This window comes from Paracoccidioides brasiliensis, assembly GCF_000150735.1.
Source record: "Paracoccidioides brasiliensis Pb18 unplaced genomic scaffold supercont2.5, whole genome shotgun sequence".
Lineage (NCBI taxonomy): Eukaryota > Fungi > Ascomycota > Eurotiomycetes > Onygenales > Ajellomycetaceae > Paracoccidioides > Paracoccidioides brasiliensis.
Window position 1 is genome coordinate 942,803 of NW_011371362.1, and position 27,183 is coordinate 969,985.

General features: G+C 46.0%; 9 protein-coding genes across 9 annotated transcripts; 5 read left to right on the forward strand and 4 right to left on the reverse strand.

Moving 5' to 3' along the window:
• Positions 1 to 357: 357 nt before the first annotated feature.
• On the forward strand, positions 358 to 2,216 carry PADG_04765 (uncharacterized protein; the record flags this gene model as incomplete). The annotated part of the gene is made up of 3 exons (XM_010761833.1): positions 358 to 489; positions 556 to 1,050; positions 1,110 to 2,216. The coding sequence occupies 3 exons, from the start codon at positions 358 to 360 to the stop codon at positions 2,214 to 2,216; spliced, it is 1,734 nt and encodes a 577-aa protein (XP_010760135.1).
• Positions 2,217 to 3,009: 793 nt separating this feature from the next.
• PADG_04766 (uncharacterized protein) lies at positions 3,010 to 4,836 on the reverse strand (the record flags this gene model as incomplete). The annotated part of the gene is made up of 5 exons (XM_010761834.1): positions 3,010 to 3,738; positions 3,868 to 3,938; positions 3,995 to 4,159; positions 4,351 to 4,436; positions 4,562 to 4,836. The coding sequence occupies 5 exons, from the start codon at positions 4,834 to 4,836 to the stop codon at positions 3,010 to 3,012; spliced, it is 1,326 nt and encodes a 441-aa protein (XP_010760136.1).
• Positions 4,837 to 5,248: 412 nt separating this feature from the next.
• PADG_04767 (uncharacterized protein) lies at positions 5,249 to 7,379 on the forward strand (the record flags this gene model as incomplete). Its single annotated transcript, XM_010762064.1, has 4 exons — positions 5,249 to 5,290; positions 5,356 to 6,417; positions 6,483 to 6,968; positions 7,041 to 7,379. The coding sequence occupies 4 exons, from the start codon at positions 5,249 to 5,251 to the stop codon at positions 7,377 to 7,379; spliced, it is 1,929 nt and encodes a 642-aa protein (XP_010760366.1).
• A 1,017-nt stretch (positions 7,380 to 8,396) lies between these two features.
• On the forward strand, positions 8,397 to 10,831 carry PADG_04768 (uncharacterized protein; the record flags this gene model as incomplete). The annotated part of the gene is made up of 4 exons (XM_010762065.1): positions 8,397 to 8,418; positions 8,484 to 8,537; positions 8,607 to 9,664; positions 9,734 to 10,831. The coding sequence occupies 4 exons, from the start codon at positions 8,397 to 8,399 to the stop codon at positions 10,829 to 10,831; spliced, it is 2,232 nt and encodes a 743-aa protein (XP_010760367.1).
• A 109-nt stretch (positions 10,832 to 10,940) lies between these two features.
• On the reverse strand, positions 10,941 to 11,837 carry PADG_04769 (uncharacterized protein; the record flags this gene model as incomplete). Its single annotated transcript, XM_010762066.1, has 2 exons — positions 10,941 to 11,563; positions 11,627 to 11,837. 2 exons carry the CDS (start codon positions 11,835 to 11,837, stop codon positions 10,941 to 10,943), a joined length of 834 nt encoding a protein of 277 aa, XP_010760368.1.
• Positions 11,838 to 12,140: 303 nt separating this feature from the next.
• Positions 12,141 to 18,672, forward strand: PADG_04770 (uncharacterized protein; the record flags this gene model as incomplete). The annotated part of the gene is made up of 6 exons (XM_010761835.1): positions 12,141 to 14,585; positions 14,642 to 15,004; positions 15,055 to 16,332; positions 16,392 to 16,623; positions 16,680 to 16,978; positions 17,041 to 18,672. The coding sequence occupies 6 exons, from the start codon at positions 12,141 to 12,143 to the stop codon at positions 18,670 to 18,672; spliced, it is 6,249 nt and encodes a 2,082-aa protein (XP_010760137.1).
• A 761-nt stretch (positions 18,673 to 19,433) lies between these two features.
• On the reverse strand, positions 19,434 to 20,871 carry PADG_04771 (uncharacterized protein; the record flags this gene model as incomplete). Its single annotated transcript, XM_010762067.1, has 2 exons — positions 19,434 to 19,600; positions 19,704 to 20,871. 2 exons carry the CDS (start codon positions 20,869 to 20,871, stop codon positions 19,434 to 19,436), a joined length of 1,335 nt encoding a protein of 444 aa, XP_010760369.1.
• Positions 20,872 to 21,185: 314 nt separating this feature from the next.
• Positions 21,186 to 23,699, reverse strand: PADG_04772 (uncharacterized protein; the record flags this gene model as incomplete). The annotated part of the gene is made up of 3 exons (XM_010762068.1): positions 21,186 to 23,260; positions 23,337 to 23,488; positions 23,557 to 23,699. 3 exons carry the CDS (start codon positions 23,697 to 23,699, stop codon positions 21,186 to 21,188), a joined length of 2,370 nt encoding a protein of 789 aa, XP_010760370.1.
• Positions 23,700 to 25,031: 1,332 nt separating this feature from the next.
• PADG_04773 (cell division cycle protein 123) lies at positions 25,032 to 26,502 on the forward strand (the record flags this gene model as incomplete). The annotated part of the gene is made up of 2 exons (XM_010762069.1): positions 25,032 to 25,174; positions 25,257 to 26,502. The coding sequence occupies 2 exons, from the start codon at positions 25,032 to 25,034 to the stop codon at positions 26,500 to 26,502; spliced, it is 1,389 nt and encodes a 462-aa protein (XP_010760371.1).
• Between the last annotated feature and the right edge of the window lie 681 nt (positions 26,503 to 27,183).

Here is a 27,183-nt window from a genome sequence, read left to right on the forward strand (position 1 = left end):
AGAATAAATAACAGCAGCAGAGACGAACAGCTCCTTGTCCAGCTGTGTCTATCAAGCCAGATATTCGCTTGAAGCTTCCTTTGATAACGTTGGGCTGAGTCAGCAACAGCAGCGATGGGCCGGCCCCGTAAACAGAAGGCGGAGAAAAGCGGCAAAACCACGACTAGGCATGTCTATTATTATTCTATTTCTATTTTTTATTCTATAAGTCCAGCCTTTCCCTTACATTTTCTAGGCGAAAGCTGACTATATTGAAGACCGTGCGCAACCTGTCGTGCTTCGGGTGCAACAGGACCATCAGATGATGTTACGAATAAGACCTCCAAATCCAAGACCGCCGTCGCGAAGCAGCCCAAAATGACCCAGGCCGGTGTCAAAAAGGCCGCTGCCTCCAGGCGTGGCCCAGCTAGGTCTTCTAAGAAAGATCCCTGGAACGAAGAGTTATTGCTCACCAGTACCAAATCGCGCATTATCGGAGTTGATCTCGTGGTAAGTGACTAAGGTTCCCAATGTTAAATATTATTGATGATAAAAGGCTGACAGGATGATATTCAGAAACTCCTAGCCAATCCCAAGGCATGGACCTGTCTTGATGAGGATGAGAAGAAAGAGATTATAGCTTTACTTCCAGATGACATGCAGCGGCATGCTGTTACACCAATTCCCAAAGACGGGCAGGACCCTGAAAACTATGTCATCCCTCCCCTTCCTGAATCCTTTGTCCGCTATTCCAATAGCTGGCGTGATGCTGTTCGCCAATTCCAGATTGACTTGCAGACGGGCAGATATGATCCCGAATGGCAGCAGCAGGCAGCTGAGGCAATGGAGGAGAGAGCCCAGGGCATGTTCGATAAGTTCAAGGAGGAGCAGTTTGAAGAGTTTTGGGGACAGAAGCAGAAACTGGATTACACCGTTATTGCCGGAGCGAGTAGCAAGGTGAAGCTGGGGACTCTGGTTGAGAATGGTGTGGTGAGAGTCGGTGATGTGTGGAGATACTCAAGAGCCTTTGGTAGAGGCGGAGAGAAAATTCTATTGGAAAAGGAGGTCCGGGTTGGTGATACTGTATTTCCTGTTGGGTTTTAGGGTTTGCCACTAATCATGGTAAACAGATTATTGACCGCGATGGCTCTTCTCTTACTTTCGCTATTCCCCCGGGTCAACGTGTATTTCTATTTAATAACGCCGATCCCGTTAATAGGGATGACACCGTTTGCTCTGACATGAAAGCGGAAGCCTCGAATGCTTCAATCTCTGGTGATGTTAAGGACAGCACTTCAGCCTCTAACCAAGTTTCCGAGGAGCAGGAAGTTGAAGTTGACCCAACCATCCACTCAACTTCAAGCCCTGAACCCTCAAGGAACACGTTCAATCCACCAGTTGATGGCGCAATTGCCAATAGATCAGCGGCCTCAGTGATGGATGGTCAGGCTGACGTATCTGACAATCAAGCCGCCACTGAATCTACGCAGCATATAGGCCCTGCCATCGTATCCGTTGCTGCACCGGAACCTATGAACGTCGATAACCACAAGTGTAACTCCCGCAGCGGAATCACTGAGATCTCCGCTGATTCTGAGTCTGAACTATCTTCAGCACACATGAAAGACCAAACTGGCCTTCTGGGAACTGTTATAGGCGACAGTGGCGCTGTTGCACCTGGGCAAATGAATGAAGACGTACCGATGGACACAACATTGGAGGCAACTGCAAGTGCCTGCTGTTCCAATTATTCACAGTCGAAGGAACCGGTATCGGTCAATGGTCCCGATACTTTTGAGCCTGATACAAAAGCTGCAACTGCCAGTGCAGATGTTGTCACCACCAACCAACAGGCTTGCCTGGAGACTCAGGCTGCTGGAATTACTCGTGGAAACGCAGCTGCCAATGGCACTACAATGGAAACAGAAACCACTGCAGGACCTGCTGCTGAGCAAACAGCAAACCAGAGAGATGACGATACTATGGTTCAACCCACATCTGAAAATGTACCAGAGCCCTCAGCGGAACAACCAAGGAAAGAAACTATTCCCAAAGACATAATATTCAGCGGTGTCACCGGTCCGGGCGGCCTAGCCAACAAAATCCTCGAAATTGATGGCCGAATCACTGAGCCGCCCAATGGAAATGCGTGGAAGGAGTTTCGTTGCTATAGAGATAACCAGGATATGGGCAGCTTGTGGGAATGCAGACAGACTTGGTTTGTCAGACAGAAATGATCAAAGGGATTTGGAGAAGAGAACATCGGTCTCCTTTGGATTTCCGACGAATTCGTTGCTTCCAGTTTATCACAAGGATTTCCCCCTTGTCGATTTCTGATTTGACAGCAGCCTATGGCGCTTTTCTGTGCGCGGGTTATCTTACTCGAGATCTTTCATTTTGAACGATGACTTGTGTAATTTTAGTCTTGGGATCGAGATGACCTAAAATACGACTCCTTGACCCTCATAGCCTGTTCCGCTCAGTTCCACCCACAGTACGCTTTTTTACGCATTTTTTTCTTTTTTTTTTCTTTCCCTTCTTATTTTTCAACTACGAAATTTAGCAGGAAGGTAAATTACTGACTGGTGCCCTCTCCAGTTTCTTTCATTTTTATTTTTCCGTTTCTATTTTGTGCTATTTTAACTTTCTCAAGATCTTGGATATAATGTTCAAAATATAGTATAGATAGAATTGGACATGCCGTGCACTTCTTTTCTTCTTATATTTTACAAAATGGCACACAAATAAGAGATGAACCTGCGTTTGAAAACACCAACTTTGTCGCTACTTTGCTACAGCATAAATATCACCTGCAAAGAGATTATCGATATATAATGAGAAATTTGCCTACTGCTCTGATTTGGCACCATTTTTTAAAGTAATCGTAACCCATCATGAACAGCATAGCGTACCGACATTCCTCCTTCGATTCCAAACAACCACACGGATACGTGGACATATATATGTACACCTAGTTATCTCACTATAATGACAACGAAAAGAATACCTATAAAACATATAAACGTACATTCATAAAAATTCAAACCCCCCTTCCTCTGTACTGTCATTTCCTCCCCTACCAATAGTACTCCCACTTCCACCCCCAACATCAGAATTACAATGAATATCCACCGCACTGCTACACTCGATGAAATCCTCTAACTCCTCTGTCACCGTCTTCAACTTCTCTTTGACCGCTGCACTCCCCTCTGCGCCCACAATATGTCTAGCTGGTGGATTCTCATGCCCACCAATGGCAGTGATGGCATGTATGGTTTCCGACATCAACACGTCCAAATGCGCGGGGCTTAGAGGTGGATATAGCGATACTACTGTTTGTGCGGAGAGGGGTTGATGGGAGCCGGTGAGTTCCTCGTCATCACCAGCTGCTTGCTCTGCTTGTTGGCCTGGATCAGGGTTGTTGTCTGTACTTGTGTCTGAGGTTGCGTAGGCGTTAGGGTTAGTATCAGCATTTGTGTTTGTTGATGAGGTGGTGGAAACTGCCGGCGAGGTTGGGGAGCAGAAAGCAACCGTCTGCGTTGGTTCCAGGGATTGTCCATATTGCTGTCGGAAATTGGGGAGACGAGAGAGCAGGCCATTCATGATGTTGCGAAATAAGGGGGCATGGTTTGTGGAAGGGGAGTAGGCGGAGAGAATTGGCGGGACACTGGTGATAAGATTCGTGAGGATCCCAATTTCGATGCTACATTGGAGGATTGTGAGGCGGATGTTAAAAGGGGCGATTTCATAAGCGAGGCTCTGTTATTTTCATTAGACTTCTCTTTCCATATCTTCATTTGGGCGTCTATATGTTCGCAGTTTTCCATCAATCTTGCCACTCACTGGGTGTATGAGATGTGACACTCAGAGCTCTAATGGAGTACGTACGTCGCAAAATCCTTCCAGAGCCCAACCTGCCGCACAGTAAACCCCTAATCCAGGGGTACCTATATGACCGGCTAGGTGTAAAGATCAGACAAGGGTTTATACACCCTACAACTGTAGTTCAACCTACTGATGCCGCCAACAACTATAATATGGCCGAATTTCTGCCTCCTGAGCTGCGGTAAGACAGCCTTAATCAGATTCACGGGTCCAAAATAATTTGTTTCGAATTGGTCTTTGACTAGAAGCTGAGTCCGTTCTGATGCAGCAAGCTCCTCCACAGTACCAATTATTGCTGTGGATAGATTCTTATGTTAGCTCAATATGTAAATGGCGGTGATGGTGAAAAAATATATATATATAGAGAGAGAGAGAGAGAATAGAAAGAAAAGAAAAGATGAAGATGAAGAAGAAAAAAGGGGGGAAAGGAAGCATTTTCAAATCAAAATAAATGCTGAACGTAGATGGCTAGATCTACTAACCTACCTTGGCTTGAGCAGCAGATCAAAACGTCTACTCTTCCAAAGGCGCTGATAGCTTCTGCGATGATTGCCTGACACTCGTTCATCATTCTGCAAGCAAATTTGACCATAATAGATCAGCCAAGCCTTCTATTACATTAGGCCCTTTTTCCGCCATGCAGCAGGGAAAGCAGCGTCCTTCTTCAACCCCCTGTTAATAATTTGGGGACTCAGACCTGATGTCAACAACCACAGGTTTCATCCGCTCCCTCCATTTTGCATTGTGGAAAGACAGTTCATCCAAAAACGCTTTAAAATCAGCGCTACGGGGGTCTCCCTGCTCAGGGTCCAATCCCGAAATGCCAGCTACGACAATGTCACCATGAGCAATTAGCTGGCGAGCCAGCGAGATACCAATGGGTGAGCTCCCCGCTGACACAACCCATACCCGTGGCCCATCGTGAGCAGGAAAATAAGAAGGCAGGGGTCCTGGAGACATGGAGTTCTCCATCATTTGTATATCAAGCAGAAAGGCAACTCCGCAACCCTATTGGCCATATCGTTCTGTGCTGCTGAGATCAATGAGGAGTAAACGGAGGCTCACGACAAACAGGATATGCGGCCCACTGCAAAATCCAGAGTAACAAAGATATAGAATTCTTAAACAGCCATGGAGTAAAAATATTCACTCTCGCTGCTAAAGGAGAACCACGATATGAAAAGGGTATTTTGTATGGCATCTTTACCTATTCTTGGGATGAGGTGGTGGATTGATGACTAATCGCAGACGTTCCGTCTGCTCCGTCTCATGTTCCCTTGCGTGTTGCGCCCTCATTTGAGAGGCCCCGGACTACTCCCGGGCTTTTTTCTTTGCAATCGACCATCATACCTGGCATCTTGGTATATTGTCCAGCAGATCCAATATGTCGGGCCGTGGGCAACAACAAGAAGATCAGGGCTCAGGTGTAAGTATTCTCTGCTCCCGTCCAAACCATATTGCTGAGCTCGCAGAGCTGACCACGCAACACAGTCGTTGATCAGGTCTGTTATTCAAGGCCTGGCGATTTTCGGTGCAACCCAATTTTTTGTTACGCAGATATTTGGGTCGAAGTCCTCACAGAGTGGTTCTGGTCCAGCCCAACAGCAGGTATCCATTCCAGCATTCACAGACCGGCCTGATATCCATACCATTGCCAATGCCACGGACATTCCTTATCAGGTCGCTCCCATATGGCCTATGGACAGCTCCGTAGACATTGCTGTCTATGTCTCACCCTCTACCCATATTCCATCACTAGATACTGTCCCAGCAGATTCGAAGGTGCTCGAGGAGAGAAACTTCACTATCGGTGACTGGGAGGCGAACAGGGAAATCTCGACAGGTTTCAAAGTGCCCAAGGAGGTCCAGCAAAATGGCACACTCTGGGCGCATTTCTTTATGTCACTCACTGGCAACCCGCTGTATCCAAACGATAAGGGTTATAGCTCGGATAACGCTGTGTATTTCCGTCGACCCCTGAACCAATATCTCCCCAAAAAGAAGGTAAAAAAGCTCAAGAATCTCCTTAGCGGGGGTGGAACGGATGAGCCTGAAGAAGTTCCGCGAGTGACACAAATAGGATCGTTTTATCATCCCAACTTCACCCTTTCCGTCATACCGGATACCGGGGTTATCAACTTTCCTACCATGGCTCCAGCGTCACGGCAGTATCTGCAGCTGGAAAGAACTGGCGCGAGAGATGCTACCGGTCAGAACGGATGGTACTATCCAATCCTATTTGTCAATACGTTCTGGCAATTGAAGAGCCATATGACCGAACTAAACTCCACTGTTGAAACGCTACCCATCCATATAACGCTGAACAATATGAAGAATTGGAAATTTAACTTGTTGTCAAATATCGACGAGAATGTAAAGCAGAATCAGAGACAAGCCGCAACAGATGGCCCCATCCCTGCAGGCGGTGACGGAACTGAGTTTGAAACTTTCAAGGAGATCTTGTTGGACACGAATAGTTACCTGTTGGCTACTACATTCATTGTCAGCGTCCTCCATATGCTTTTCGAAGCATTGGCATTCAAGAACGATATTGTAAGCGAATTCCTTGTCAGGGCACATCCTATTATAATAGCGATGCCATGCTGACCTCAGATCAGTCCCATTGGCGTAAAAAGAAGGACGTTGTTGGCACATCGGTTCGGACCATACTCGGGAACGTCTTCATGCAAACTGTCATCTTCCTGTACCTGCTAGATAACAGCGAGGGCACTTCATGGATGATTCTCGGTGGTCAAGGTTTCGGAATTATCCTGGAAGCGTGGAAGATCACGAAAACCGTCGATGTGCGAATTCGCCGTCCATCACCAGGATCATCGTTTTCCTTCTTGCCTTATGTTATTGTCTTTGAGGACAAACATAAGCTCAGCGAAACCGAACAGAAGACTAAGGAGTATGATGAAATCGCTTTCAAGTACCTTTATATTCTCGCGGTCCCGTTACTGGCTGCATACGCTATTTACAGCCTCATCTACATAGAGCATAAGTCATGGTACTCTTTTGTTATCGAAACCTTGGTCGGCAGTGTCTACGCCTACGGTTTCCTCATGATGGTGCCTAGTCTCTACATCAATTACCGATTGAAGGTAAGAATCCTTACGCTACGCATTCGATGAAAGATAAATCGTATTTTCTCCTGCTAACATCCCTTTCCGTAGTCCGTCGCTCATATGCCGGGAAAAGCCTTAACTTATAAATTCCTCAATACCTTTATCGACGATCTTTTCGCATTTACCATAAAAATGCCTATGCTCCATAGACTTGCCACTCTAAGAGACGATGTTATCTTTTTCATCTGGCTGTATCAAAGCTACAAATACAAGGTTGACCCTAAACGAGTCAACGAGTTCGGACAAGGCGGTGAAGAAGATGAAGTCGAAGAAGTCAAAACCACCCAGCAACCCAAAGCGCTGGACGGCCCTGACTCCCCTGAACCGAAGCCTGAGGCAAGCGCTTCTGGATCCAAGACAAAGCAGTCTGCGCGGAAACGGAAGTAGATTCGATTTAGTATTGCCTGAGCAAAAAACATTGGCAGGGGCTTCATGATATGATAACAGAGAGCGCTTGTGATATTAATTTATCTAACAAATATATTTCTATTGAATAGAAATCAGAGGTCATTTCGTGGTCACCTTATGCTATATGGACGGAAAAGTTCAGAGATTTCTCTGTCTCCTGATACATGCTATCTTGTCTCGGTCCATCCAGCGGGCCTGAATGTTTTTATCCTGAATAAATTGGATGCTTGTATTTTGGCTTGAGGTTTTCTTAATGGCTTCCCATCAACTTGTTTCTGTTAATCTACAAAATTCCACAGACCCCTTCTCTTAGGCTTGAATTGGCGCTCTAGAGCCCCATACCTGTGGGCCACAAACATTAGGACTAGATAATTCGTTGCTTAGGGAGTTATAGTCATCCCGATTTATTATCCAGTATTAATCTCAATTTTGTATTCTTTGGCAGATATAGCGTTTCCAAAGGAAAAGTGTATATGGGTTGAATTCTCCATCCGACAATGTCCAAGGCATGTGATATCGTGTTCTCAACATGACAGTTTTCAATCCAAGATGTAGATGCCAGTTTCATGCATAAATTTCAGTTTGGATAATATCTTATATTCAGAGATTCTCCCGACCAATGCGACCACACTGAACAATTCCGGGCCTTCTAATATTTGGGCTTTGGTTGATAGCTCGTTTCCCCATTTCGACCAAACGCTTTGACGCGTTAGTTAATCGCGTCGCAAAATCCAAAACTGCGGACGTAACTTAATTAACGTTATGCCAGTTCCAATGGCGATGAATTCGTCTCCACAATTACAATTTACATTTCCAAAATATAAGGTCCCAAATCTACAAGGTAGCTCTTGTCCACCAAACCCGTATATTCTTCTTCTCTTTCTCCCTGACTCGTGAGATTGTATGAAGCTGTATGGGACCTTGGATAAGCACCTCTCAGCCCCAGGAGGCATTTTTTCGCTTCAATCTAAGCCATAAAGCACATAAAGAGAGATCATGGCGCGAGAAGTACAGCGGGGTACAATTCATCTGAAATCCTAGTTGAATTTTGTGCTTCAACATCTAACCTATTCAACCAAACAGGAACCGAATTTGCGTCACAAGACATGGAAGACGCAATTGAGCAGCTGGAAAATGGTAGCGATACTTGTATCCCTTTCATATGATATACATCAAAACAGTCAATTAACACGTACGTACATGTAGTTGCCTCCATTCCCGCGAAACAGCGGCGCACAAACGTCGCTGACCTCGCGAAAACCATCGCGTCCAATGCGTATGAGTCTGGCATTCCAATCCGACTTTTAGACCGCCTGATTACCATCATCTCAAAGTCTAAACACTTAGACCAAACCACCGTAACCACATTGATAAAAAACCTTTATCCAGCTGAGCGTGTTATGCCTGGCACTGTCTCAAAAGTCATCAGCTGCTTTGGACCCGGCAAAAGCAAGCCGTCACCAACAACCCAGGCGTTGCTCCTGAGATGGCTCATCTTGGTCTACGAGGACATGGAAGATCAATCGTATCTATCAAGACTCTATGCTGTTTTGTTCAATTTCCTGGACATGATCAGTCTGCGCCGGTTACTATGCCATCTCCTCTCGCTAATAACGCGCAGGAAACATATCAGACCATTCCGCATCCAGGCGATCATGGAACTCATGCGGAAAACCGGGGGCGAGGAGAGGGAACTCCTGGGGCTGCTGAAAGTTTTCAAGAGCTATTATCCTGACATCATCGTGGGGGATGCCTACGCATCGGCGGGACGTCCAACTTACTTCTTCAAGCACCCTGACCCCAAGTGGGTTAAGCAGATGAGACATGTTCAAGAAAAGACTGCTGCCGCGGGACTTTCACGGAAAAATGACAGCGCTCCACAGACGTTTCAAGCTGTGCGGCGCGGGAAGGTAAAAAGGAGTCGAATTGAGGTTGTCATACCTGCCGTTCAGACGTCGCGTGTCAGGCAAGATTTCACGTCGTTGGAGGAACTGAGGAACGCGAATGATTTCATTCAGAAACTGGATAGGATTGAACTGCCGAATCAGGTTGCTGCGGCATTAGTGGACCCCCTGGCACAGAAATTCTTGCTACTTGTAAGGAACGAGGGGGCAATGCGGAGGCTGGAAAGCTGGTTGGATAGCTTTTTGGAGGAGGAGCTAGATAGAATACGGGCGGGGGAGGAAGGATATGAGGCAAGTGATGATACGGGACATTTGGAATATGTTCTTGATGTCCTGGTTGGCTTTGTACGTTTTACGAAGGTAGGTGCTGTTTTTCCTGGGTATGTTTGCTCAAGTGACAATGTTTTTATTGACTGTCGTTTTCTGTAGAGCATGCCTCAAGCCGTGGACAAGTTTCTACGCAACTATCTGATCTCCTGGAATGGTCATGATAGTCAAAGTGCTATTCTTGGGCTCCTAGAGTACATACCCTTACAAAACTACGAGACGCTTCGTGAGAACTACTTCACTCCACTGGAAAACGCTATTATAAATGAAAAGCTGGCCTCAAAAGTTCTAATACTTCAATATTATTCCTCACTAATCCAACATTGGGGTGCTATAATACGCGCCACCCCCTCTCCGTCATTCCCTATTCCCCCTCTACCGGAAGTCATTGGAAGGGCAGAACTGCTTGCCCTAACTATACTCGAGAGCCCTCAGCGACCTAAAAGTGATGGAACTATGCATATGCGATCCGGCACATTAGCCGTTCTTCAATTTTATGCAGGTCTTGCAGCGCTTTACAGCTATGCACCCACGAATTGTAACATTCGCATCACTGTTCCGCAAATGCAGATGATATATTTTCTTTCGTTTACACCAACACTAAGCCATATCTCGACACTATGTTCTATATTGGCCGCATATAAATCTGCCTTCGAAAATTCGCTAACATCAACGACGCTGCATAACCAAGGATCACCCGATCAATCATATCCAATAGAGATGGTTTCTCGGTTTAACGGCTACGTGATGGATATCTGCAACCTCCTCTGGCGAAACAGAGGCCTAAACTCGGAAGATCCCAACGCTTTAGGTTGCCTCGTTCCAACCGCCACCGTAGCGGAGCTCTCGCAATATCTGCTGGAGTTGAGTGAAAGGCCGGGGCGTGATAAAGGTGGCGTAAAACACAAATATCAACTCTCCTCTGTCTTTTCATTGAGCCAAAACGTTGCACTTTGCAGAGCCTCATCAGCGTGCTTTGGAAGAATTGAAGAAGAGCTGTCAGAAAGTGAAGGGAAATCCCTGGCTGTGAGATTGACAAGGCCCGTCACACAAAAGGGACTAGCTGCGCTAGATAAAGATGGGGGGATAAAGATAACCTGGCAGGAATATAGGCTACGGATGCTGGAGTGGCTGGACGAAATGGGAGCGGATGGCGTTGGAAATCTTATGCGGAGTACAATGAAGGCATTGCGGAAGTAGTGTACCAGACGCACGAAAACATCAAGGGCTATCGTTTCCGCAACACATATCCTCCCCCACCCTTTTCTTTCTTTTTTTTTTTCTTTTTTTCTTTTTTTTTTTTTTTTTGCTATGTCATTGTTGAGTTGGTGTATATATCCTGGACGCTGGAATCCTCGCGAATTGCATTGAGGATCTCTTCGATTTTATGTGTATCTTCTTCCGATTCCAATTTCACAATCGTATCCTTATTTGGGTCCCAAATAATGTCCAAAGTCTCGATTTTCAAACCAGTCGTGACAGAAAGTTTATCACCGACGGCCTTTGTATCTGTGTGCTCCGTGAATACTCTGAGCCGGCCTTGGTGATCAGTATCCACATCAATGGCGCCTGCATCAATGGCATGCTCCAGATAATCGTCCACATTCAGACCTTCCACTTTCTCAAAAACGATCCTGCCCTTCTTCTCAAAAAGGTAGCTTGTAGGCGTAACAGTTCCTCCGTGATGTTTAATTAGAAAACGCAGATCCTGTAGTGTTCGTGCCTTTTGATCCGTCATACATTCAATTACGACAGCAACTGACCCGGGAAGAAGTGCTTCAATGGTTACAGATTCCAGAGCTGCACCCGTAGATGATACACCCTGACCCCGCGCAATGGCAGCTTCAATTGTACTCTTAGACATCCCACTTCGTTTCGCTTTCGTGATTACTAAGGCAAGGCGTGGATTCAAGCTTGGATCTGGTCCAAATACTGTGTAAAGGACTGTCAACATAAAAAGGAGAAGAAACTAACCACATTGAGAAATACACTCACATTTTGATGCATTGATTATATCTCTAGCATATAAAACTCGTTCTTTACTCTTTGCAGCATCGTTTTTGCCCTTGTCATGTTTAATCGTGGACCATCGGCTATGACCAGCCTGGGCTATTGCAGATGAACTAAGATACCGACAGTTTTCACACATCCAAGGGCGGACGGCTCGAGGCCTTCCCAGAAACCTTAAACCAAATACAGACGCCATGAGACCAACTAGAATAGAGAAAGCAAAGGACGATACGATCAACCGGAGGAGTTATATCAGCGTCCCCGGGCAGATTGCGGATTGTAGTTTTTGCTGCAAAGTTCCTCATTGAATTGATTGTAGTCATCAGTTGTGGCTCCGGGTATGACGTCGGCCCGAAAATTGATCCGCATCCTGTTAACATGTGTGGAAAGTAAGTGTATATCAGACAAACGACAGCCCTCTTCGCACAGAACTCGAAACCTACACCTCGCGGCAAATTGCAGAGACATCTCGACGCATTCATATGAGGGTTCGGAATCAATGTCGGCTACCGAAACCACTGCTGCTCCATCTGCTGCGCTAGACACGACGGTATCCTGCACCGAACTAGACGTTTCCAAGCTCCATGCTCTCCCCTCCGAACAGCAAGAGTTATATCTCCTTACCTTCACCGCAGACCTAGTTCAGTATACCGCAACGCTTGATAAGACGGGACTAATCTCTCAACAACGATTTATTATTCAAGAATTATTTAAAATTTTAAAACTTTCGTCACCTAGCCCTACTAGAGTTATACGAAACAATGTTGGCCGATGTTTCAGTGCTATCTTCAGCAAAGGGGACCGAAGTACACTCTACGACACGGTGACACAACTCTTGGGGATACTTAATGCCGGGAAGAATGACGCGGAACTAAAGACGAAGTATGCAGCCGCCGTTGCGATAGGGGACATATATACGGGTGCTGGTGACAGCCTTTTTACCCAGTCGAATGTCGTCTGCTCCGCGTTGTTGAAACTCTTTAAATCCGCCCAAAACCATGCTGGATTAAGGAGTTCGCTATATACTGCCTTAAAAAAAGTCATTGCGGGGATTGGTTCTCCCTTGATTGAATCGACAGCGAAAGATATCTGGAAACATTCTCGACATGCAGCCACGAACGATAAGGCCATCGCTGTGCAAGCTGGCGCCTGCTATTGCCTTGAACAGTTGATTAAAACCACTCCTTATTTTGGCACACTGAGTGATTTTGAGGGTCTGAAAGTTACTATTTGGAAAGTCATCGAGAGTCCTAGCCCTTCTGTAAGGCATGCGGCCGCCTCCTGTCTTGCTGCCTTTCTCATTAAAGCTTGGGCCCACGGACGTCAAACACAGAATGTGCCGACCATTCGACGGCCCAAGAAGCAACCCAAAAAGAAACCAACTTCTGCTGATAATGATGAGGCACCAGAGAGATCGCAGTCTCCTTCAAGTCGAAAAGCGGACGTTCACGTTTCATTTCAACTTTCTGACCTCCTGAAACAACTTTCAACTCAATATTGCAGAAGTTCAACAGGAAATCGAGCTAGGGCAGGAATTGCCGTGTGCTATAAACAGATCCTGAGAAATATTGGAGACAACCTTGTTGAAGAACATTATACCGAAATTGCTGGTCACTTTCTCGTCACTCTTCTGAATCACCCAACCATTAATTATAATCGCTATCGTCTCCTCATGACTAGTAAATATGTAAAGAATCTCTTGGAGGATACCGTTGGCCGTGAAATCCTTCGAGAGAATAGTCAACTCAACGCCGCGAAGTGGCTGATTAATGGCGTGCTTAAAGATTATCCACAGGTAGTCCAGGAACGACCTGAGCCTAGCAAGCATACGTTAATAGGCGCTCTAAGTGCATTGTCTTCTATCATATCATCCTTAGGCTCAGCACTTTCGGTGATTGGGGACAGCTGTCGAGACGCACTCCTCCAAGTCCTCCAACACCCCGGTTATACCGTTCAGATACACACTACTCAGTGTCTGCGCAACTTTGTACTTGCATGCCCTCAGCAGCTTCTCCTCTGTGTAACAGTCTGCATGAATAGCCTTAACAGGGAGCTTGGCCAACTGTCCACTCCACGGCAGTCCACACGACGATGTCTTGGATATGCCCACGGGCTTGCGGCGATGTTAAGCACATCTCGTCTCCAACCACTTTATGGTTCAGTCGACGTGTACGCCCAGGTCCTATCGCGAGCCACAGATCTTTTGAAATCAAGTGGCAGCTCTGAACTGAGGATTGCAAGCACTCAGATTCAGATAGCTTGGGTTTTAATTGGCGGCTTGATGCCCCTAGGCCCTAGCTTTACTAAAATACATCTCAACCAGCTCCTCCTGCTATGGAAAAATGCTCTTCCAAAACCTCTGCCTAAAGATAATTTAGCACAACGTGGTACTCTAGAGATGAGCTTTTTGGCCCATGTTCGGGAATGCGCTCTTAGCTCGATCTATGTGTTTTTAGAATTTAATAGCAAACTCGTTACTGCGGATGGGTCAAGGCGCATTGCCACGATGCTACAGAACACAGTTATGTTTTTAGACAGCCTTCCGAAACTCAAATCTGCGGAGGATATATCTCAACGATTATCACCCTCGCTACAACTAAAAGACTTTGCTACCATGATTCGTCGGCGTGTATTGCAATGCTTTTCGAAATTAATCAACCTGGAACATGCAAATCCAGAGGTTCTTTCACTATCAAATATCTTAGGTCTGGCAATCTCGTCTTTCGCCGATCCAGATGTTATTTCGGCAAACCCGTTTGATACATCTATCGCTGCTTCAACTGCTCATTTTGACAATCTTTGGGATCTCGATGACAATTTTGGTTTTGGAGTTACTGGCCTAGCACACGAGTTTGCCGTCGCGACCCTCTCAGGGCATCATAAAGGAGACAACTCTCATGGTTGGATGGCGATGGAGTCATCGGACCAAACAATAGACAATCTGGTAAGTCTTTTCAGTTGAATGCCGTTGTAAGTAAGAACTCTAACTCTCAAATTTAGTTAATGTCCCCAACATGTCAAGCGATGGAACACGACTCTGTACTCTTATATGCTGTTACTGATCGAAAAAATGGCATGTATACCGACCCACCAGACACTGAAGTCGTGAATGCAGCTATCGCTCTATTCGCAACGGCTCTGCCGTTGCAGTCCCCGAAAGTTCAGGAAAGTAGTTTGGAGCAAATAGCAGCCTTACTCTCAGCCCAAAGTCTCAACCGCAATCCAGGACGCAAGTCAGCTATGACAGTTAATATTGCTATAGCTCTACTATTTACTCTTAAAGTTGCACTTAATGAGACCCGATCCGCTCCAGGAAGCCTAAAATACCCTGCAACAGAAAAGGTTATGCAAGAGCTTATACAGGTAAACATCGTCCCCTCCCATAATCGTTTCCACATGCTGACAACAGGTAGACTTTCACTACTCATCCTGATCCAATTGTGCGGTGTATAGGGTGCGAAGCATTGGGTCGTTTATGCAATTTATCCGGAAACTCATTCACTAGTAACCAGATCAACTCTCTTGTCGATTCGATCGTGGAAAATCGTGATCCTGGAACCCGTGCTGGATGCGCTATAGCTCTAGGTTGCATTCACTCTCAAGTCGGTGGTATAGCTGCCGGTTTCCATTTACAGACTATTGTCGGTGTCCTCATGTCGCTTTGCAGCGACCCTCACCCTGTGGTGCATTTCTGGGCTCTTGAAGGGCTAGGAAAAGTGGCATGGTCCGCTGGGTTGACCTTCTCTGCCTATGTATCAAGTTCTCTCGGCATGCTGGCGAGGTTATATATTTCAGACAGCCACAATGAGGAGGCTTCATCTTTGGCAACATCCAACCTCGAGGTCGCGTTTCCATCAACTGTAGCTATCGGCCGATGTGTTGAGTCGCTTATCAATGTCCTCGGTCCTGATCTACGGGATATTTCAAAAACTCGGGAACTGGTTTTCACTCTCGTTAAGGAATTTCAGTTAGAGAAATCTACGGCTCTGATTGCGGAGAGCTCAAAGTGCTTGGATCACCTATCTCTATACGCTCCGAACCACATGGACTTCTCTGCATATGTTCGGTGGCTTCAGCTGGAACTTGGATCAAAGAATGCGCTGATTCGGGATGCTGCTATTCGGGGTTTCAATAACTTGATGAAGAGGGATGCCGATTTGGTCACTAGAACTGCATCTCCTGGTCTTGAGGATGAATTATGGCTTGCTTTTGACAATGCGTCGGATAGTGAGGTACTCAAAAACATTATCCGTAACTGGTTGCAACAAACTGGACTTACAGATACCGATAATTGGATACAGAGGTGTCAAAAAGTTCTTATGAAGACCCGATCCAAAGTTGATGATGCGCCTGCACCCACAACAGTAAATACTGCCGCTCCTCATGATATTCCAGATGACGAAGTAGCAGGATTTGCCACTGCAGTTGTAGGCGACCATGGCGAACCCGTCAATAAGTCCACCGCTGGCCAAGAGCTGCTGAAATGGCAAACAAGAAGTTTCGTCATGAGCTGTCTAAGCGAACTTTTGTCAATGGTCAGCAAAAAATTATTGCCTGATCAGACTATACCTGCGGAAATGGCGTTACAAGAGAGGATTGGCGATATTATTCGAATGGCATTTTCTGCATCGACTGCCCAGGTAATTGAACTTCGGATCTGGGGTTTGAAGGTAATTGATCAGGTATTAAAGGTTCGTAAATGTCAATTTACCATCTCAGAAGGGATCTGTTGAAACTGAAAACTACTTAGATGTTCGGCAAAACCCCAGATCCTGATTTTTCAGAAGTTTCACTCCTGGAGCAATATCAAGCTCAAATTAGCTCCGCGCTAACCCCCGCCTTCGCTGCGGATTCATCCTGCGAGCTGGCTTCGGAGGCTATCAATGTTTGCGCTACTTTTGTTGGCACAGGGATCGTAACTAATGTAGATCGGATGGGTCGCATTTTCAAGTTGCTAGTTGTTGGGCTGGAAAACTTTGCGAGTATGTACTCTCCCCAGATTTACATTTCACCTTTTACTAATCCCCCCGATCTATAGAAAAATCAGAAATCAGAGAGATTGGCGATCTCAAGGGGCTAAACTCCAATGCACGTGTCATGGTGAAGTTAGCTTTATTCTCTGCGTGGGCTAGGTTACAGATAGCCAGCAATGACCAAAATTACCTGGCTGAGATCGTTCAACCGTTCACTGCTATTCTTACCCCCTTGTGGCTTTCTTCCCTCCAAGAATTCGCACGCCTGAGATTTGAACCTGAAATTTCGATCGCACTTGGGCCAAGCGCTTCTGACAATTTGGACGACGTCTATGCATCCTTGAACCGAGAAACTTTGTTGAAAGTATGTATTCCCAACCAAGAATTTCGCGTGCTATGCCACTGATAAACATTTTCAAAAATTAGTTTTATCAAGATTCCTGGTTAAATCTAGTTGATGCTATTGCGAGCCTAGTCGAAAAAGACAGTGAATTTGTCTTTGATGCCCTTGATGGGAAAATCGAATCTCCAAAGGAAGTAACTGATGCCGATAAGCCTCAGGTAAATGGGGAGAAGAAGGGAAAAGGAAACCATATCAATTACCGCGACGAACCAGTGGCATTCTTTTTTGTTCTCTTCGGTCTTGCCTTTGAGGCTCTTGTTGCGCAAAGCAATAGCCACTCAAATCAGAGACTGGAGATTCTACGGGCTTTGCAAAAGATCCTACATCCCTCCGTTGCTGGGAATGCCGTTTATCAAGACGCTGTATTTTCTGAAACTATGGATACCTTGGACAGACTAGCAATGACCGAAGGATTTAGTATACAGACTGTCATTGTTCAAATTGCCCGCAACTTGGCTCTCCATCATCAGTCCGCGTCAAGCAACGAGGCGCGACCCGAAAATCTCTCGGATGATATCGAGCAACTGTTCGAACTCACGCGGAACATCATTCTAGTCCTTGCTGGACTCCTCCCAAACCTAGGCGAATCTTCCAAGCCCTCACGCTTCCACGTATCTGACGACGCTGCTTCCCTCATCAAACTATCCCTCTCTTCGCTGGTCGACATTACATACGTTTTCCCCTCCATAATCCGCTCAGACCTCCGTGCCTGCATCTTGCACATATTCACCACAATCCTGGCCACAGGCATCTGCCAGGCTGAAGTCGTCCCTCAAGCCCTCCCAATCTTCCACCGCTTCATCCAGGGAATCTCTTGCCCTCCACCGCCAAACACCTCCCCAATCCCAACAACCCCTGCCCTCTCCATGCACCCTCCTCCCTCCGAGGATCCGCAAATAGTGTCCCGCCAAATCCGTGGCTGCATCTCCTGTCTCCTTCAAACTCTTACAATCGCCCAACGCCGCGAATCGGAAACATCTCTCCCTTGTGCCAAAAATACTCTCCTCTCCCTAACCATCATCCTCACAACTAGCAGTCACCAAATCCCACCACAAGACCCCTTAATCCCCCGCGTTCTTTCCGAATTCCTTGACTGTTTGCAGGACTTTGGCCTCGCCACAGTCGCTGCGGGTTGTCTACGCTCAATCCTTCTTAGCCCTCAAGCCCCAACCCCGCGCTCCGCGACTGACGACGCAATAGCCCGCTTCCTTTTACCCCGACTCATCGCGTTCATCACTAGCATGCCCGCCAGCGCTGGTAGTGAGCATGAGATACCCGTTGACCCCGAAAATGTCAAAGGAGTCGTTACCCTTGCTCTTGTATCGTGCATTGGATCAGGCACAATTGCGCCGGGTGGAGTGCCAACAGCATTGGCCTTAATTATCCCTGCGCTGTTGGTTCGGGCGAAGAATGAAGGGAAGGGTGCCTATAAAGAGATAGCCGCCAGGCTTCTTGAACTAGCGAAGATTCACGCTGTAACATTCAGAGCCGTGGTGGCGGGTATGGATGCTGAGCGAAGATCTTTTACAGAGGACATCCTGAGGAGTGGCGGGATTGTTGGCGATGGCGGGAGGGAGGGGAGAGGTGGCACTGCTGCGGGAGTGGAAGGGGAGGAGAAGAATGTGCCGAGCATTGCGCTCCGGATGGACTTTTAAGCCTTTATGTCCAAAATGCTTTTGGAGAGCTCCATTAGTTTATAGTGATGCATTCGATAGGAGCTGGTTTTGCAGATGCATGCGCTTGCAAACCTATGTTTTTTCACGAGCTATGCATTGGCTCTGGAAATAACGCCGCTGTCCTCTTATTATTCAGGATAAAAGGGGGTTGGCCCAACTGTCGGCCCTCCCCTCTCCCACAAACTCCGTTTATATAAAAGCTGGTCTTTGTTCTGTTATGCTGAACTTTAGCTGGTTTGCTTGTACATGTACCTCCGCGGCTTATAATTGCCCTTCTGCGAACGAACTGTGGGGAAATAGATATGGAAATTAATGAATACTACTAGATAATATTGTAAGTTCGGTTTCTTTCTTGCAATCATTATGAAATGGAGAACCCGTTTGATAGCTTTTTCTGTGGCTTCAGTATTGCGTGTCCCTGATCTTTGAGCAGAAGCAGAATCAATCATATCACTATTTTAATCGAAAGTGATAAGAGCACCGCTGCTCCAGTTGACAAACCAATAGTCCCACTTATCTATATACTAAGTTTGGATATATACAGCTTCTGAAACAAAAGGAAACAAAATAGAAGCCCGTGATCTAAAGGTTGAACCTTGAAGAAAATCACGGGAGGGATATATGTCTAGATCAAAAGGAATGTTCGCTACCAACAACATAAGGAAAGGTAGTTAGCATATATATATACATATATAAATATACTTCTAAGATAGCAATGCAATTCATGCCCTTGTTTGTTCCTATCCAATTGGCTCAGTAACGCTGGATTCTGGGCGGAAGTTAGACTTCAACTCTAGGTCAGGGAAAGGTTGAGGAATTGTTTTCGATTCAGCTTGTGAACCTTTCACAACTTGGTCCTTTTCATGAAGTTTGTATAAGAAATATCTAAGGGCAAGAATAATCATGCCTAGAAAGTGTCAGGAAGGTAAACCTCAGTCAGACGGTTATTGTCAAAGGAACAAAAACAAACGAAACAAAAAAAAAATTGAGGATGGAGGAGGAAAGCTAACCAGCACTGGTCGCAATAGCCAACGCAGCCCTCCTCGTCAAAATCCACCGTAACCCTTCAACCTCACTCTTCCCATCACTATTCAATGACACGGTGATCTGATAATTCAATTCCTGTATAGCGGTATCAAAGGAACGCTGCAGCTCCCTGGTCGAAATCTTCTGGTCATTGAACATTTCTTTCAAGTCGTCTTTCAGCCCCGCCAATTCCTGCGTCACGAGCTGTGTCAAAATGTCAACCTCGTGCTGTAACTGTACACGCTGTGAACGCTGAGCCTGTATCTCTGCATTACGCGAGGCTTGCAGGGAGTTTCGCAGCTCCGAGCATGCCGCCTGGAAAAGATAGGTCTCGTTCTCCACGTCGGATTTTGATACTAGCCCCTCCCGTGCCATCTCGAAGTTGTCCGCAAGGAGACCGCGTATAGCCTTCATGATGGAAACGGATTGTTCTTCCGTAAACCCAGAGCGACCTAGATCTTTCACTAGACTGTATGTGTCGAAAAGATGTGCGTACGTAAGTGAGGAAGGGTGTGGGAGTTGATGGTGACCATTCGACAGGGTGATTTGAGTCAGGGACTCATCTTGCTGGGATGAGGAAGGATTGGGACCTGGCATTTGAAACACTGAGCTCTGGTTACCCTTCGATGGATTTATGTTTGGATCATCGGTCGCAGGGGCGGAGCCACCAGAAGACCCAGTCCCGTTTTGCACATTGACGCCTCCGGAATCGCCCTGCACAGACAATTCTACTAAAATATTCGTAGATGATGATGACTGTTTTTTTCTAGATCCTGGTTTAGTTCCTTTGCCAGAATCCTTTAGATCCTGAGACCCAGATTCCCTAGACTGCTCCGTCTTCTTTCTTGCTTTGTCTCGAGCCTGCTGCGGCTCCTTGCCTACTACACCTTTCTGGGATCCTACCCGCCCCCCATCCTTTGGTCTTTGGGGTGGTGGAAGTCGTGATTCAGCAGCCTGCCCATAACGTTGGTGAAACGGCTCGACATCACAACGTCTGCTGGTGTGGAATGTCGCATATGAGCCACCATTCTTCTGCAACTGTTGTTGTGGCTGTGAAGGGGGGAATCTTATAGGATGGTAGGTCTTGGGTTCACAGGCCCTTACCGACCGAAACAAATTCGGGTAAAGGAATGGGAGGCGTGGAGCTGCCATACCAGCTCCGCTTTCCAATGCGAGGATAGATATGAGGAGAAACTGGTATGATGTAGAGAGTGAAGACAACGGAAATGTTCAGATTTAGTTGACTAACTTACTGGTCAACAGAGATACGAATGACATAATCAGATAAACTTGAAACAATGTCATGTGATTCAGGCACACCAAGTTACAATACAAACCATTACGTAATGATAGAGTACCACACAACAATACAATGAGAGTATGTATCATTTCATGACAAGGGACATATGTATGTCATTCAAATTTACAGATATAAATGCTATATGGCAGAATATAATATAAAAGTATCAACCCAACAGCCCAAATAGAAGTTGAGTCTGTTTCCAATACTCCTGAGCCCGTTTCTTCATTGTCTCCAACTCAGCGTCCCCATCGAAGTCAACATCCTCGCTAATGAGCCCGATAGTAGACCTGAGTTCATCCTCCTCTTGAGAATCTAGAGCATCCCGCAGAGCTAATGCTTCACTTAGATAGAGCACATCAAAGAGAAGTTGGATTTTGCGGTCTCGCACGACTTCTGGAGAAACATCCGCGACAGGAGCCGAATCACCCGATTCCGTCGTGGTTCCCGTAGCGACTTTGTCGCCGTCCGGAATTTCACCAGTTGGAGGTTGTTCCTGTGTATGGTCTTTGATATCTGAAGAACTACCACTGCCCCCCTTCTCGATAGCTGTGGAGATTCGTGCAGCAAATATTTTATGGAGTCTGATTTTAACCATATCCGCAGCAGCGACGTTCCAGAGATCGGGACCCTGTTGTTTCATCATTGTAACTAATTTCTTTAGCAATTTGAACGCAGCTGGAGATGGTTGGGTGGGGAGCGGCGGGTTGCCTTCCCAAAAAGTGCGGCCAGCACAGCCTACTCCACGACCGTGCTCAACAGCTCGGGTCAAGATAGATGGTGAGAGCTGAGAACCAACTTCATTGGCAAGGATCTCGTGTAGCTTTGGCACAAGGTCGTCAGCGAATAGATGATCCTCGCTGGAAAGTCCGCTGGGGAGATGGCCTCGAAATTCTCTAATGACACGGAGCATGAAAGCGGCTTGTCGGCCTCGATGTAATCCAGCCATATTGGCCAAGGCACTGTGTAGGGATGTCTGAAGCGCCGAGTAGCTCTTTGTCAGCGTAGCTTCGTATTCCTTTTGCAGAAGACTTGGGTCATCTTGTGATAAGATCCCAATAGTGTTCTGCAAAACATCCTCGTCTTCGTCGTCCTCAATGATATCATCCCATCTGATCTTCTGCAGTTCATCAATCATATCCTTACACTCCTCCACACCCGAGAGCCAAGCGTTGTAGGATTCCGATATCTGCAGAACCTTGCTATCCCTGCCTAGGGTTCTGTTAATAATCTCCTGTTTGAATGCAGTGGCACCGGCAGAATAATCAAGAAACGTCACATCATGATTCCAGAGCGATGGCGCAGAGGCTTGCTCTTCCTCATCACTCCAGTTCATAATTGTAGATGAGATTCCATGCCCAAGTAGAGTAAGCCCATTTGCTTGCGCGTGGAGAGTGGTAATGAGTTGCTTGTTCACAGCACCACAGAGGCCCTCAAGTATCTCCAGCGATGAATGGCAGGGAGTCGAGCTCTGAATTGGTAGCCAGATATTCAATAGATTCCGTCGCAAAATCAAAATGTCCTTCAAGTTCTGGGATCGTTCCAAATTCTTGCACATGCCATTGGTCAACTTTCCAAACGCTTCTCTAGACCAATCCTTTATCGTATTCCCAGTCTCCGACTTGGATGGATTGGTATGCTTCACCCACGGAGTAAAGTTTTTGATATCATTGCTGACCCATCGTTTAAATACAACAATTCCCAGGCCATCTAGCTTTCGCACATCAGGATCACTGAGAACGGGGTGAGTGGTTAATTTTCCAAGGGCATCAGAAAGACTTCCGGAAAGCAACTCTGACGTGCGTTGTAGGGTCTGCAAAAACATCTTCAAGCTCTCTTCTATATTAGTGAAACTCGGACTTTCCCTTAGAAGTTCGGATTCAATAGCCTCCAGGCGGACTTGATGAAAGTGGCGAAGTACATCAGTAGAAGAGGAACTCGTCGCAAGGCAATAAGCTGACATTGTCTCAATGATTTCTTGGGTTGAATGGTTGGGAGCAGCTAGCCTGCGGTCGATGCGCTTCAGCAGACTCCTGCGGAGTGAAGCTAGCTGATTTCGCAGGTTTTCGAGGAACACGGGTGCGCAGTTGCTTTGCGAAAGGGTTTTGTGTAGAAGTCGCGATATCACTAAGAGCTTTGCGATCAAGAAGTTCGAGCCATGTTTTCGGAACAGTCTGTAGCTGGTCGATATGCAATTATGGAGGAGGGCGAGTTGCGCAGCGATCGCTCTATCATCGACGCCTAAGTATATGTACGCAAGTTAACTATCCCGGAACTGTAAACACACATATTCGGTAGGTAGCCATGGGATATCAACCTCTATCCAAGTCTCCCGTATCCGATTGCTTCTCTATCAAGCGGGAATTACATCTCCTGCCAATGTCTGATAGCTTTGTCTCGACCTCCTGGATGTCATCATTCATCTCAACGATTGTCTGCGCGGTGCCTAGGAGTTCTCGATATCTCACCCTAAGCACAGGTAGGAATGTAATTAGCAAGACAGATCAACCGCAGCAGTATACGTCACCCCAGCTTACCCGACGAGTGAACGAAGCTTGTCCTTGTTGCTGGCGATGTCGCGCCGGAGTTCCTGCTCCACCCGTCGCACTGTCAGGATGGGATGTTGAAATGCCTCGTGCCATGATTGAAGGCTGTGGGCATCTGGGACATCAGTAGCCATACTTGCTGGCTGTATGCGGTGTAAAGCATCAACCGTCTATTGTTTGAATTCTCATGGCTTCTCATGAAATTGTTTGTCTCCCAAGCGTTTCTTCCAAGGTGGTAAACATGGTCCCCTTAAAGCATCCGCCTGGTCTGTGCACTCACTACCACAACGACCAACTTTATTGTATCATTAACTAACTACTTCATGAACAAAAAGCACAATTCATGCTATTTCATTACTTGTACAAGCATGCTTCCCTTGTTACGCTCGCTACAGCCTGGTATATCACTGATCACATGACAAATAAGGTGAATATCAGCCTGCTGGTAACTGCAACACCTCAATAGAATACCTGAATATGTATAGAGTTTCCCGACCATATTCATAGCTGCAGTGAAGGGGAAATGAAATATTAGAGCTGTCAGCCAGCTATTATATATAAATATAAATTAGATTAATAGTAGTTAGATTATCCTTCTATAATATACATAGTAAATAGAATAGCAATATAAAAATATTTATATCCATAAACTTATAACAAGTGTAAAAATATCAAAAAAGAAATCATAACTCCATAGTTCATTAGCTGGCTGCGAAAGAAAATAAAGAAAAACAGTTTAATATTAAGATATTTACAAAAAATAAATTAAACAAATACCTTCTACTTTGAGATATGAGAAGAAAACACCCGCTTATGCTATCGCACAATCAAGGTAATTGAACAAGGCTGCACATACCCTGCCACTAGAGATCCTAGATTATAGTTAATAAGTCATATCAAAGGATGTTGCCTGTCTTCAGCTGTAAATAAGCATTTACTTGAATAAGAGTGTATTTGGATTTTCACCCAACATTTCAAATGCGGCCTGATACAGAGGGATACCAGGATTGAAATTGGGTCAAACAACTGACAGAAAAGAGACTGACTGCAGAATGTCATAGATGTTGCAATAGCCACAGCTATTGGGTCAATTTTTGATGTCACATGATGTGTAAAACATAACTACGCTCAAAAATTGTTTTTCAATTATAGAGAGATAGAGTGTTTCAGGCGTTTCAATAATCACCATGTATTTATCTATACTGCAGACCTCTCTTTAAAATATTATTATTCCCTTTTCTTGATCTATCTATCTCCAGCTCTACAACTGCAACCTCAGCTCTAGACTAAGTTAGGTTTAGGGCTATTCTTCCTCTCTGCATCATCGCAAAATATGCTTCAAGTTGAGTGTTTGGACTTTGGAGTCTTTTAACTTCTGTGTAGAGAAATACTAAACCTACACTTTCCACATTCTTTCTCAAACGCTGTCACACATCCATCTCGAGTCTTTAAAAGAACGTACAACCATGCTCTCAACAGAGCCAGACTCCACCATAGCGAGGAGCAACGATGATGAAACGCCCCTCCAGATCATCTCCAAGGACCTGCCATTCCCTCCCCTCACCAGGTCGCATGTCCTCCATTGTTCCTATCACTTCTGGCATCCGAAGTATGTTATTCTATTTTACTAATTAATTGTCCCAAACGAGCATTACGCTATTTCAAAGGCTCCGCTAAACACCCCACTCTAGATATCGTGCCGTAACACCCAAAGCCCGCCTCATTCCCCTGACTGATGCATTCATCGACTATCTACGCACAGATGGCATAATGTTGCCTCCACAAGATGACAGATCTGTCATCACTGATGATGATAGCGGCGTCTACTCCGTATCCGACGGATCTGATTCTGACGATGAAGAGGTGGACCCCGCTGCAGAATGGCAAGAGATACATGCTCAGATCAAAGCGACAATTGCAGAATTAGATGGGAAAGTAGCTCCAAAGTTAAATTGGAGTGCTCCCAAAGATGCAACCTGGATCTCTGCGACAAACGACATGCAATGCAGAACTCCAAATGATATATACCTGCTATTAAAGAGCAGCGACTTCATAACTCATGATCTCGAACACGCATTTGATGGATGTGTATCAGAAGAGGAGCAACAAAAGCAACAAGAAAAGACGGAAATCACCACCCAACCCGGTGCCCAGGACTCCCCACCCCGAATCCCCTACCACCTCGTCCTACGCAAATACGTAACACTCAACCCCGCCCTCGAATTCCGCTGCTTCGTCCGAGACAGAAAACTCCTCTGCCTCTGCCAGCGCGATCTAAACCACTTTGACTTCCTCTTCGGCCTTCGCGACAACCTGCGCGACAAAATCCAGACTTTCTTTGACATAAGGCTGCACGACACGTTTCCAGACAGGGATTTTGTCTTTGATGTCTACGTTCCCCCGCCGCATAATCGTGTGTGGCTCATGGATATTAACCCCTGGGCACCACGAACGGATCCACTGCTATTCTCGTGGCTGGAGATTTTGCAGATGAAGGGGCCTGGTTGTGAGGCAGAGGATAAGGAAGGGGTTCCGGAGGAAGAAGTGGTGCGATTAGCCTTAAGACAAAGGGATTCAAGGAATGAGGAGGGGAAAGGAAATGGTCGGAGTAAATTGGAATCTGGAAATAAAGAGGAAGAGGAGGAAAAAGAAGCTAATGGAGAAGGTGATGAAGTTGATGGGGAAGAGGACGAGGATGATATAGACGACACCACCTCCCTCCCCTTCGTTCCCGAATTCCGCCTAGTGGAACGTGACGACCCAGAAGCGTATGGTTTCATGACACCGCGGTATTCGGCGCATAAGTTACCCAGGGAAGTCGTGGATGCATCGAGAAGTGGGCCCGGTGGCATGGGGGAGTTCCTGGGCCAATGGCAGGATATCCTTGCGAAGAAGATACGGGAGGATGATGCAGCGGCGGCTGCAGAGGGTGCTTGAAGTTGGGTGTTTGTGATAACAAAAAATAATGGAAGCGATCTTGCTACTGATCCCCTTCTATATTTTTGTTTTCTTTACCTTTGACCTTTTGCTTTGATACATATTTCGGGCTAGATTAAAAGGCTAAGATGCAGATGCATTGCGAGTCAGGAGTTCAAGGGGTAAATCAAACCGGAGCAGCTTGGGAGGGTGCAGGATTATTATGTCTTCTTCTCATGATCACGGTTCCTCGTTTATTTGGTCTTGCAGGGGTGGATTTTTGATACTACCTAGAGAAGATTTTGAATATTGATTTTAACCACGTAACTCTGAATCACAGTTCAGGGCCGTGGATGCACATTTTTGAGCTGTACACATATGTTTCTCCAGTCTCTCTGTCAACGTGCCTCCTTAAACATACAGCACAGTCCGCAAAATCCACTTAGCTACGTTCATATGTGATAAGATTATACATCCATACTGGCTATGAGTCATCTTTGTATAAACTAGTTAACTAGCTAGTTAATTATCTACATTGTATAATAAATCAACCTTCCTATGAATCTCATATATCAGAATACCCTGTTATCAGCATACCATGCACTCTCTCCTGAATACAACTGTAGAAAAGCAAATCAGAGACAAAACAGCTGTCTAACAAAAGCCAACATCAAGGCAATCATTGAAGGAACCAACAAGAAG